At 39.6% G+C, this 12,484-nt stretch overlaps 1 protein-coding gene across 1 annotated transcript in view; it reads left to right on the top strand.

The window, feature by feature from the left end:
• Positions 1 to 12,484, top strand: part of MDN1 (midasin AAA ATPase 1) — a 128,022-nt gene that overhangs the window by 76,921 nt on the left and 38,617 nt on the right. The window contains exons 63-73 of the mRNA XM_007421800.3: positions 31 to 730; positions 1,366 to 1,527; positions 2,940 to 3,213; positions 3,924 to 4,159; positions 4,472 to 4,567; positions 6,170 to 6,264; positions 7,555 to 7,679; positions 8,588 to 8,725; positions 10,570 to 10,679; positions 11,077 to 11,150; positions 11,724 to 11,919. Of these exons, the coding sequence (XP_007421862.2) occupies positions 31 to 730; positions 1,366 to 1,527; positions 2,940 to 3,213; positions 3,924 to 4,159; positions 4,472 to 4,567; positions 6,170 to 6,264; positions 7,555 to 7,679; positions 8,588 to 8,725; positions 10,570 to 10,679; positions 11,077 to 11,150; positions 11,724 to 11,919 (2,206 nt within the window). The remainder of the gene's footprint in view (positions 1 to 30; positions 731 to 1,365; positions 1,528 to 2,939; positions 3,214 to 3,923; positions 4,160 to 4,471; positions 4,568 to 6,169; positions 6,265 to 7,554; positions 7,680 to 8,587; positions 8,726 to 10,569; positions 10,680 to 11,076; positions 11,151 to 11,723; positions 11,920 to 12,484) is intronic.

Below are 12,484 nucleotides of genomic sequence, written 5' to 3'. Positions count from 1 at the left end.
TTTACCTTTATGCATCTCCTTCTTTCTCAGGATGTTATGCCAAAGAATCCAAAAGCTGAAAGATCAGATTGCCCAACTTGACCAAAAGCAAGCCTTTCGACCCCAGACTCCTTTGTTTGAGTCCTTATATCAAGAAGTTCTTCAGTATGTTGGCAGCATTGCCCAAATTTCAAAAGTCCAGGATCTCATGACTCGCCTTCTGCAGCTGCTCCATGCAGACAAGTCCCAGGTGTCTCAGGGGGTGCAAAATCTGCTAAATGAAGAAGCAGCTTGGCAGCAGTCACACCATCAGTTCAGGAGACATTTGGCAGAGAACTATGCTGCCTACCCTGATGTAGTCATCCCTCTGCAAGCTGCCATTTTGCAGATGCAGCATGGCCTGAGACTGGTAGCTTCTGAAGTCCATAAGGCCAGCCTTGGCAGTTCTGTCAGTCCAGCCAAACTGGGAAGCCTTGTTGTCTCTCTGCTTTCGTTCCCTTCCATTGGTAGCATTTTCCCCACATACCTCTCCCATGCAGACGCATTGTGTTCTGTGAGCTCTCTGGACATCCTTCATGGTCTGAAGAGGTTGTCTCTGAAATATACTGCTGAAGGGTCTGAGAGAGAGCAAAAGATGTGTCTTACCCAGGAGCAGCTGCTGGTGAATGCTTTATTATATCTCCAGTGCCATGTGTTGTCCAAGGGAGGAGTGGACCGTAAATCTCTGCTACTTTTTAGGCATTTGTTTCAGGTATCACGTCTATCTATCTATCTATCTATCTATCTATCTATCTATCTATCTATCTATCTATCAATCAATCAAAATGATGTATATGACCACCCCGCTCAAAGCAATGACTCTGGGCAGCGCAGCACACGCTAAATGTTATTTGGTTTTAGAATCCTAGGAAGGAAAATAATTTTACTTCTCCCAGGGAATTTCTTTCAAAATGTAAGAAATAGTGCAGACTGAAAGCATTTGGTAAATGAATGACAACAATTTTAAGCTAATTGCTTTAATATAGGTACATTACTTTATTAAAATGTTGTTTACAAAGCAGAGTGGATAAAAATTTAAAAGATTTAAAAACTGGAATGGGAATATGCATGCACATGTACACATACACAAACATTGCTTGAAAAGGCAGCGCCAATGCAGAGAGAGCAGCATACATGTGGGCATTTGGCAGTCTTTAGAGGCGTATATTGATAGAGGTTCCCCTTTTCACCATCCCACCTACGAAGGGAGGGAACTGCCTTTGGAGATAGAAGGATTTCTTTTGCAACGTAACTGTCCCAAGCTACTGCATGAAAAGATCTTGTACCACCATGTGCCTTAACTCAAGGCATGTGTACAATTTGTATTTGGTGGTTCTTATTTCGTAGGTAATTATAAATGAATGGGATGAGCAAGAGCACCAGGCCCAAGAGGCAGAGGAACAAAGGAATAGTCTTTATCGATACAAGACCAAGAACCATGGAAGTGGCCTGAGTGAGGAGGAGGAGGAAGAGAGAGAGTTCAGGAGGAAGTTCCCTCTTCATGAAAAGGTAGGCAGGCAGCTAATAAAAAGTCTGTCTGAGATTTATTCCATCAGGAGGGGGGCAATACTCATGAGTTTGAAAAACAAATACAAGAAGTATAAGGAAATGGATTAAGCCTGGTAGGGGCAGAACCTCAACTTGTGCATTTCTGGTTTGTCTTCAAGAAGCTGCTGGCTTGATTGATAGATCATGCTAAGGTGTGACATGATTTGATTTTGACTTAGTACTGTGTTTGAATACTGCCATCACTGAATATGGTTATGTACGTTAAGATCTATGGTTTATTCAACCAACCATGTTTTATGAAATCTTGATTTGGTTCAGTGAATATACCCATTGACTGCATTCATATGTAGCAACTGCATTTTTTGAAGAGTCTATCTTATTATTTAGGGGCCAACTGCTGATACATACAATCCTTTCACTTCCTATTCAGGACTAATTTAGAGATTGGCAACAGAGCATTCACAAGGCTGGTATTTTTTAAAAGTAAGTTTTAAAAATGCTGGAAATTTCACAAGATAAAGAAAATCCCACAAGTCTTCATAGTTTTGTGTGCAATTTCACGAATTGGGGCTTTTTAATTAAAAAAAAGTAAAAGGTTTTATTTCTCAATTTTTTAATTATTTTTTTGTTCACAGTATCATGCAAAATCATGTGCCTGAAAAAAATGTACTCCTGGCTAACTGAGCCAGTAACTTAGGTTGTTTGGCTTAGCACATCATCCAAATTCAGGATCTTTGCTTCTGCAGTCTCATAAAAGCCAGAGTTGCCAAAAAAAAAAAAAAAAAGTTTCTTCTTGGGTTTATAGCAATAAGTCAGGAGCCCCAGTGTGGGCAATGCAGTATTTAGGGTTCTGATTAGTTTAGCCATTTCTGTTGGCAGGAAGAGGGAAATGGGCGTGAAAGGCTGTTTGTGTCTCCTGGATTATAAATGGGGATTCCATAAGATTCAATGTGAATATGATTCTGCATTCCAGAACCAACTCTTTCTTCACTGGATTGAGGTGGTACAAAAGGCTCAGCAGAGTGAACCCTTTATTCTCAGGGTTCAGCACAGCATAGAGCTAAAAAGGTAACAGAACTGTGTCCTCTAGAGGTTCATCAAGGGCATTTCAAACTTGGTTATTAGGGCTTTGTCTGGAGCATGTAGGCAGGGCTATTGGTTTTTACTCCGGATGAGGACCACCCTGCCATTTCAGTTTCCAAATAATCAAGTTGAACTGATGCACATAATCAGCTAGTTCCTATTGCTTTTTTTGTAATGTCAGTGCCTTTCCTTCATGGGAAATAACAGTGTCCCATTTTACACATATACCTCATTATATAGAAGTATGCAATACGCATGGTCGACTTCTGATCTTAAGACATGGTGTGATAAATGTGTATTAAGCATATCTTTTAATAAAACTCTAACAGGACTTTGAAGATATTACAGCTCAGGCAACTCTTGAGGGGGAAATGGAAACAGAAGTTGTTTTAGAAGAAGCAGCTTTCCCTGAAAAACCTCTTCTTTCTCATCACTCAATGAAAACCGTAATGATGGTTCATCAGCAACTTTGTCTTTCCTTCGCCCGATCCTTGTGGTATCAGCAAAACCTACCATCCAATCAGACTAAACATCAGTTGCGCTTGTTTCTTTCCTGTTACCAGACTGGTGTTTCACTGGTTGCTCACTTCTATCCTTTGATTGGTAAGACTTCTCTGATTTGTTTTCAGGTACAATCCCAATAGCTTGTCCTTTTTCTTCTTTCAGAGGGCACTTTAGTTTGTCCACCATTAAGGACCCCAATTTGCACGCTTTTTGGGGAGGAAAGATTATAGAAGATTCTAGGACACACACAATTTGTATGGAGCATGTGGATTATTGGTATAAACTTGAGTCCAGGGTAATGGTTAAGGTGCTGGCCAGGAATGGGAAGATTTAAGCACCCACTTGATCTTGGAGTACACTGAGCGACTTGGGGAAACCATTAGCACAACCTATTTCACAGTATTATTGTTGGGATAAAATGGGAGGAGACATCCAAGGCAAGCTGTCTGGTGCTGTCGGAGAAAAGGAGGGACCTACATGCCATAAATAAACAACAAATTATGTCTTAATAATTTGTATTGTTAGTAGTATTTTATTAAAATTACTCTGCCAATGTGCTTACAGCAAGGAAACAGGGTGCATAGTTTTGTTTTCTCACTTAGTATGGAATATGTACCAGGTTCCCTTCTTTAAAATATGCACACTCTGATGGTGCAGACACACTTCGGAATGAGCTCTCATAGTTTATACAAACCATCCGGCACTTGCATTTTCTCCATCATAGCTCATTAGTGGAACAGTAATTCTCACTCACTCACTCACTCGCTCTCTCTTCTTTTCTTTTTGGTCTCTCCCCACTGCAACCTTAGGTTCAGAAATAAATGATAATCTTCATGGCAGCCAACTTCTAGCTAGCACAATATTGCAGAATACACTTTTTGAAAAAGGAACTTCAGAGCTTGCCTTGAAAAGTGAAGGGGCCTATGACTTTTATCACCATCCTAATGTTCAGCAAATACAACAATGTCAAGTTCTGCTCAAAAACTTCCATAAAGAAGTGAAGGCACTATTGCAAGAATGGCCGGAACACCCTGCGCTTGTCCAGGTACGCACTTCTGGATTTTTTAAAGTGGAAGTTATATGTTGTACATGTTGAATGCTGATAGTGCATTTATATTTGCTTTGATGTATCCTATATTAAAACTTTCGGGTAATAGAACCCAATGGACTATGAATGATCTAGATTAAATATTATGTCCAGCCATATATAGTATTCACAAAATAGTTTTATTTTTCTAATAAACCATTGACAAAAGTTGTATCTTTCTAGACTTATAAGTAGGTTATTTTACAATACTGATTATTTTCAAACTTTGGAAAGCGTGGGCCAGAAACATTTTTATCTTTCAATTTGCAGCTCTTGGTGGTGATGGACAGAATTTGTAGCTTTCCACTCTCCAGCCCTCTTTCAAAGATTCTGAATGGCTTGGAAATTCTGCTGGCCAAATCTCAGGTCAGATCTTCTATGTATAAGTGAATATGTAACAAAACTAAGTAAGAAGCTGTTGCAATGGTACAGGTAATCCTCGTTTAGCAACTGTCTCAGATAGCAACCACTAATACAACAGTAATAAATGGTAATAAAAAATTCATTTTCTGACCAATGCCCGCATGACAACAAAAGCCTTCAGTGTGAAGCTGATTAAGGACTGGTCAGTTTCAGGTAGCAGTTGCAGCTGGCCCCAAGGTTCTAATCAATTAAGGTCCCAGACCTGAGCTTCTTAACTTGCCATTTACTTTTTAGGGAAGCACTGTGCTGTGGAAAAAAGCAGCTTAGGAAGAGATAGCTTTTTTAAGCAATCTCCCTGTCCTGCAAGGGGAAAAAAAGGGAAAAAATGGGTCAGGCACAGGACACTGTAGGAGAAAACTTTATCTGAATGAGGTGGCAGCAACCAGTGATCTTCACAGCCTATCTCTCTGTGTCATGTGTTCACTCAGTTACCATTTTGCTTAATGATCAAGTCATCAGAACCAATTGCAATCACTAAACGAGGACTACCTGTAGAGCAATTTTGCTAACAAAGTGAATGCTGCTGATAATGAAAAGGGTTCTCTCCTGTCTATTCTGTGCCACATTGTGAAGTAAGCTAGCAGGTGTAGGATTAATTATTGGGGTAGGGTTGTCATTCCCATTATCTTAGCATGAAAGAATCTCTAGAATAATTCTGCTCACTTTGCAGGGCTAACTTAATAACAATCTAAACAGACTAGCCTCCTGGAAGAAGCACTCCCTTAAAGATGGAAAGAAACCCACCTTTATCCCTCATCTTGATATTTAGGAGTAAATATTTATTGCAAGGAAGATAGAGGAAAGTCAGTGAGGTATACAGAATTGCATACATTCCTATATCAAAAAGATAGTTTAAGAGTATCTTGATATTTGTACAATTACCCTAGTAGTTACTATCCAACAGAAGATCATTCATTGAGTAATTTAGGATCAAATTTTCCTTTGGTAGGTGTGAAGCGTCCAGAAAACTGCCATTTTCCATCTGTCTGTCTGTCTGTTTGTCTGTCTGTCTGAATTTTAGCTGAAGTGTGTCTTGAAGGTAGACAACCAAGCAGCTTTCCCAGCTAATTCAGACAAGATTTTTTTAACAGGTTAGGCTAGTTAAAGCTCACTGGGTTACACTGGTACCATGTAAAAACGATGAGTCAAACGAGTGTGATTGTATTTAAAATGCAAATAGTCCTTATTTAGCAACCACAGTTGGGACTGGCAACTCGGTTGTTACGTGAAGCATCACTAAGTGAAACCACAGCTGTGCTTACAATCTTATTTCAGCTTTCCTTTGCTTTACAGACCTGCAAAGGTTGTAAATGCAGGCACTGGTTGCTAAGTTACTTTTCATCACTGTCGTAACTGCAGACAGTCTCTAAACAAGGACTGCCTGCATAAAATATTCCCTCTCCCATGCATTCCAGATACTGAATGTCACAATTCCAGCACATCTGGAAAGCAGTTGATTGGGAAAGGCTGGTACATATAATGTGCAAACAATGGCTTTTTATCATCTTCTGCAGTTTACTTGAAAGGTATCATTTCGTTTTGTAGGATTGGGAAGAGAATGCTAGTCAAGCTGTGTCTTTGAGGAAACACCTTGATCTGATCACTCAGGTGATCATTCAGTGGCGTAAGCTAGAATTGAAGTATGTACCATTAACTTACCTTTTCATTTTTTTATTTAAACAGGACTGGTTGACCACTATCTTATAAAGATCCTAGGGTGGGTTACAGGAAAAAAACACTACAAGTAGTCCTTGGTGAACGACAGTAATTAGGACCAGAATTTCTGTTGCTAAGCGATGAAGTTGTAAAGCATGATGTCACGTGACCGCATTGCTTAGCGATGGCAATCTTGGCAGTCCCAGTTGCTGCCCTTAAGCAAGAATCGCAGATCATTAAGCAAGCACCTCCTTGCAACTTCCTGCTGGCTTCCAACAAACTCAGTGGGGAAGCCAGCAGGAAGTTACAAGTCCCAGCTGGCTCCCAAGCTAGCCAGCGGATGGGTAAGTGGCTGCCATGGCCAGCTGTGAGTGCAGCCGGGCCGGGGGTGGCTGCTGCTAGGGGCACCCTATGCTCCGCCACTCCTGCCGCCCCCAACTGACCTTCGCCGTCTTCTGCCTTCTGCTGCTGACGAGGCACCCCAGTCTGGCCCTTCACAAAGCTGCAGCTGCCCCATCCCAGCATCAAGCCACAAAGCCATGGCCACCCCATCTGCCCCAGTGCTGTGTGCAACCTTTGGAAGAATGCCTCACATGGCCAGCAACTCCTTCATGATGGGCCAGGCCAAGCACGCCTTGTCAGCAGTGGGAGCAAGAAGACAGAGAAGGTCAGCTGGGGGTGGCAGAGCGCAGGATGTCATGGGCCGTGGAGTTCAGGGTAGCGAGGGCAGCTGCAGCTGGAGCAGCAGGAGCTTTATGGGGCTGGGCTGGGCCAGCTGTGGCTTCCCACTGCAGGGCTGGGCTGGACTGAGGCAGCCAGAGCTTCACATCATGGGGCTGGGTGGCTGCAGCATTGTGCCTTGGTGCTGGGGGCCAAAAGGGCAGAGATGGGGGGGATAGGCAGGTGGGGCTAGTTGAAGTGCACCCTGCAGTCATAAATGCATTTTGATCATGTGATTGCAGGGGCACTCTAACAGCTGGCATAAATACCATTTGTTCAGCACTGTGATAACTTTGAAAAGTTGCTGAACACATGGTCGTTAAGCGAGGACTACCTGTAAAATAAAATAAAAATAAGTAATTCTTTAATATAGTAAAAGAGCAATAACCATAATAACATGATGAAGAGGCATAGATTTGTTTACAAGGAACAATAGGGCTCTGCCAAACTGTGATTGTTCTGAAGACTGGAGTAAAAAAAAAAAAAAAAAAGATTGTTATTGGGAATGAACCAAAGCATTAAACTTTTTTTTTTTTCTCCTCTCTTGTTGTCAGTTGTTGGTCTGCTAGTCTGGACAACGTAATGAAACAGTATACAGAAAAATCAATGAAGCACTGGTTTTCACTCTATCAGATGGTTGAAAAATACCGACAAGAACAGTCAGAGAACAAAACTGAAGGTAACTTATTTATTTTTATTTATTTATTTAACTTGTCCCCGCCCATCTCCCCACAATGGGGACTCTGGGCAGCTTACAACACACTAAAAACATAAATACAATTAAAAGTTATAAAAACCAAACATTAGAAACATAAAAAAGCTAAAAAATCCAAGAGGCCAATAGGGGCCACATCAGGCCGCTAAGGGGCCAGCCAACCCCATTTCTGATATTCTCCCTCCCCCCCCCCAGGCCAGATGGCAGAGCCAGGTCTTCAAATCCCTCCGAAAGGCCTGGAGTGAGGGGGCCTGTCTCACATCCGGGGGCAAGATATTCCAAAGGGCAGGGGCCACAACAGAGAAGGCCCACCTCCTGGACCCCACTAATCGAAATTCTTATAATATTGATGTAGTAAAACAAGCTATTAATAGAAGCATCTCTTGGAGAGTTAAGTTTACCCAGTGAAGAAGATGAATGAGAGAAATGAATATAACACAAGAGCTCCATAGCTCATATATTTGTAACTACAAGATTGGAAACAATACATCTAATTCAAATCAAGTTGAGGTGAATAATGTGATTTAATTGTATAATTGTTCCCTCTCTTCCCCACCCCCATCCCACCCCTGCTTCCTTTGTATTGAGTAAGAATTTTCATTAATTAGTTCTCTTATCCACTCTTGAAATTGTGAGGAGAGGGATTGTAGAAGGAACAATCACATTCTTGAAGCTGGGTGCAATTTTCTTTATGTAAGTTATATTTGCACTGAGCCTCAAAAGAAATCTAGTGTGGCAGGTGTGTTTGTTGCGTATGTATGTATGTGTGTATGTGTTGGAAACCATCAACATTAAACAGCTTCAGTGATGTGTTTTCTCATTTTTCTGCTGCCCATTAATTCCTTACAATTCCAACTTCTTGAAATTTATAGAAGTTAATTTAACATCTGTGGTCGATACGCTGAAACTTTTCATAGAAGGATCCACGTTGGGGGAATTTCATACAAGACTTCAAATGCTCTTAGAATTCCACTGCCATGTCTTGTTGATGACACAAGAGGAAGGAAATGGTAAGTAGTCTTTTTGTGTTTCCTGGATCAGGGTTAGCAATGCTTTGTACATTGTGTGTGTGTGAGTGTGTGTAAATGGACCACCTTTCCATATATTGTGCGGGTTGGATTTTGCACCATTAAGTCACTTCTCAGTGAAAGTACAGTTGCCCATTTTCCATGTGAAATTGCATAACTGTGCTTACTAAACAGGTCTAGCTACAAAATATTTAGATACTAGACAGGTATGTTTTCTCCCTATTTGATGCAAAGGGGCAGTCCAATCATTAGAAAACTTCCCACCACATCCATCTTCGTAGTGAACAGAGTCCCCAACTAAGGTCTTTCCAAATATTTTTGACTCTAGTTCCCATCAGGCCTCCCTGGCATAGTCCATGAACAGGAATGATGGTTGTAGATTAAAATATCTGGAAGAGCCTAGCTGGGACAGGCAGATTAGGGGCAGGATTCTTTTTTAACAGAAGAAACATTTGAAGTGCTAACAACCTCTGCTTGAGCTAGGCTTAACATACCTGAATTCAGAAATCTTACCAAATTATAATGTGTGCTAACTATAACTTCGAAACCCCTGCTATCTTTTAAACTTCCAACAAATTAAGAGTTGGGGATCAGGGAAGCAATATTTGTTTGTCTCTAGATGTTACGTGTAACTTAGTATGAACAACATCTACCATTAACTACGTATATCATTCAGTCTAGAGTCTCAATTTTAAGACAGAATTTGAACTGTAGACTTCTGGCTGAAATACCTGGCCTAATGTAGGGACTTTTGCTTCTTCCTCATCTCCTCTGTATTGTGATTTTCATTTAATGAGAAGTTTGGTTTGCTCATGTCATTGTGCCACTGCGGTTGTCCTCAATAAAGGAATTAGCTAGTTGGTGTTTTACCTTTGTTTTCGTGTGTTCAGCATTTAAATTAGGTTCATGGACAACTGCTTGAGTCTGCAGCCATAATAAATAATCAATTGTTTCAGACAAGCTGCATAATAGTTAGTATAAGCTAGAATTTGCAACATCACTTCAAATCATTATTTTTATTTCTTTAATATTTATAACCTATCCACTATTTAGAGGATCTTATTTATATATATATATATATATAAATATAAATATATATATATTTAATTCCAAAGTTAATCAATCATAAAAGGCTTGACTTAACGTCATATTCGGTTTTCTTTAGCTAATATTTTCTCTTATTAGAGTTGCATGGTATTTCATAGCATGTGTTCCATAATTGAAATCAAAATAAGTTGTATCTAGAAAAACATTTCTAGTATGGAATTGCATATGACTGATTCTAAATACTTGAATAACCATTTTAGGTGGTTACTAAGTTGTATTAATTCAATGAGGTGAGTTTATTAACTTTGTTTGCAGAACAAATTGGCAAATATTAGTAGCAGTTTTATCTGAAGAATATAACAAGGCTGTTGGTTGCGTTTCTTTTCCCTTAGCTTATTCTATGTTTGATTCAATGCTGCTAATATTTAATATGCCTAGGGTAAACATAATTAAGGTTTGTTGTTGCAGTACAAGGTGACTTTCTATAGAGATAACTTTTAGAAAGTTTAATGGGAACAAGTTTTAATTATTACTGTAGTGTGATAGGTGGAACTGATTCTCCATTCTGTGGTAGTCCTTCAGAGTAAGACTTTTTCATCCATTAGACACTATCTTCCTAAAAATTGCTAAGTAAAAGAGGTCCTTATGGTTGGATGCAGAACTGATTTATGAAAACGGGGCTCTTATTGTAGTTTGGGACTAAATCTAAATAATGCTGTGGTATTCATATGACATATTATTGAAGCAGGATTTTATAAATGATATTTTTCTCTTTTCAGATATGCTATGCAATGTATTGTGGAATCTATACAATTATTATAAGCAGTTTTCAGAATCTGTCCATGCCAAGCTGATTGAACTGCGACATCCTATAGAAAAAGAATTGAAGGTGAGGATGAAGTACCTGGGTGTAATGACACTTATCTAATCCCTGGCTATCAGCGCTCAATAAAAGAGTCAGTGTTTTTCTTTAAACTGGAAACATGATACCACATTACAGGTAGTCTTCGCTTAGTGACTGCCTCATACAGTGACCATTTGCAGTTATGATGCTGATGAAAAAGTAACTTTGCAACCAATCCTAGCATTCACAACCACAGGTCTGTAAAGCAAAGGAAAGCTAAACTAAGATCATAAACACAGTCACAGTTTCACTTAGCAACTGCTTTGCTTAACAACCAAGTTGCTGGTCCCAATTGTGGTTGCTAAAGAGGACTACGTGTAGTACTTTGCATTGTTTATTTTAAGACATAATAGCAAATGAAGTTATTTGTTTTCCTCTGTAGGAGTTTGTGAAAATCTCGAGGTGGAATGATGTCAGCTTTTGGGCTGTAAAACAATCTGTAGAAAAGACACACAGGTAAATGAAGTACTGGTAAAAGGTCCATTTTTGACATTCACCGAGATCTCCTTTTTCTTCTTTCTACCTAGTGTTTTCTTCTTTAAAGCCAACTGTGCAAACTGTTAAGAACAGACAGACAATTGGAAAACAAAATTCAGCGACTGTCTTGCAGAGAATTGTGCCCAATGCATACTACAATGCACAATAAATTGACAAAACTAGAGTAGAACTAACTAGCCTGCCTGTCTCAGTGTTGCAGGCTGATAACAGATTTCAAATAAACTAAATTGGATGCCTTACCATGTGCAAACTAATACTGGCTGCATTCACACAATTCTATCAGGATCTTTAATTTTTGTTGAACAAGCCAAGTTCATTCATAACAGTAAGCCATGTTTGGTTGGGTTTGCACGTTGTGCTAAGCCAAAAACAAATAAACTATGCTCTGGCTTAGTGTTATGTGCAAACCCTAATATTACATACAAAGCTTGAAGAATGCCTTTCACTTTGACCATGTTTTGAAGATACTGAAAAAATAAATGTATACTGCTGTTTTCCTTGTCTTCATCTTTGACTTTTCATGGGCTCTAGGATGCTGTTTAAATTTATGAAGAAATTCGAAGCTGCTCTTGGTGAACCTTGTCAATCAGCCTTGGTGGAGATGCCTAAAGAAGAACAACTCATTTCCCTGCAGGAACCAAAGACATCAGAGAATGTTGAAACTAACATTCAAAGCCTAAACAATATACTAAGAAAATACCTGACTTTCAAATTAGATGATATTCAGGTACCTGTGGCAATTCATTGTGCTCAAATAGAACATGAAGCATTTTTTTACACAGTGCATTGGATTCCTTCTTTCTGTTTTCAAAGAGTGCTATTTCCAGTTAATGGTTATAGTGGCAGGTGTTCATGAGGCTTTCCTAGAGCATCTACATCATATAGTTCACTGTGTCATTCCAAATTACAGAACTGAAGTTGCATGTTGACCTCCTCCCCATATTTCAAAAAGTTAAGAGTATTAAGAAAAGTATTCTGTTCTGGTTATTTGAGATGATGGCGATCTCTTTGGAAAATGTTTGTTTCTTTGGGAAGCAGTCAAACATCTCCCAGACCCTCTGCATTTCAGTTTAAAGGAGTAGATTTCAGGAACTGACCGCTGGCAGTTTGGAGTAGATGTCTTATTTTACCCAGTAATAAGCTTGAGCTGTATAATTATAGATGGAACCAGGGAATTGGCTTTCTAATCAAGATAGGTGTCTCTGGTCCACATTTTGATCTTGGTAAAGGCCAGCTAGATGTCTTTGGGAAGATGGCAAATGGGCAGCCCCATTGTTATATCTGGTGTTCCA

This window comes from Python bivittatus, unplaced genomic scaffold (assembly GCF_059951505.1).
Source record: "Python bivittatus isolate LINGU-HERP-01145 unplaced genomic scaffold, Pbiv_v1 ctg000020_np1212, whole genome shotgun sequence".
Classification (NCBI taxonomy): Eukaryota; Metazoa; Chordata; class Lepidosauria; order Squamata; family Pythonidae; genus Python; species Python bivittatus.
The sequence above is the reverse complement of the archived record's forward strand: the minus strand, read 5'-3'. Positions and strand labels throughout refer to the sequence as shown.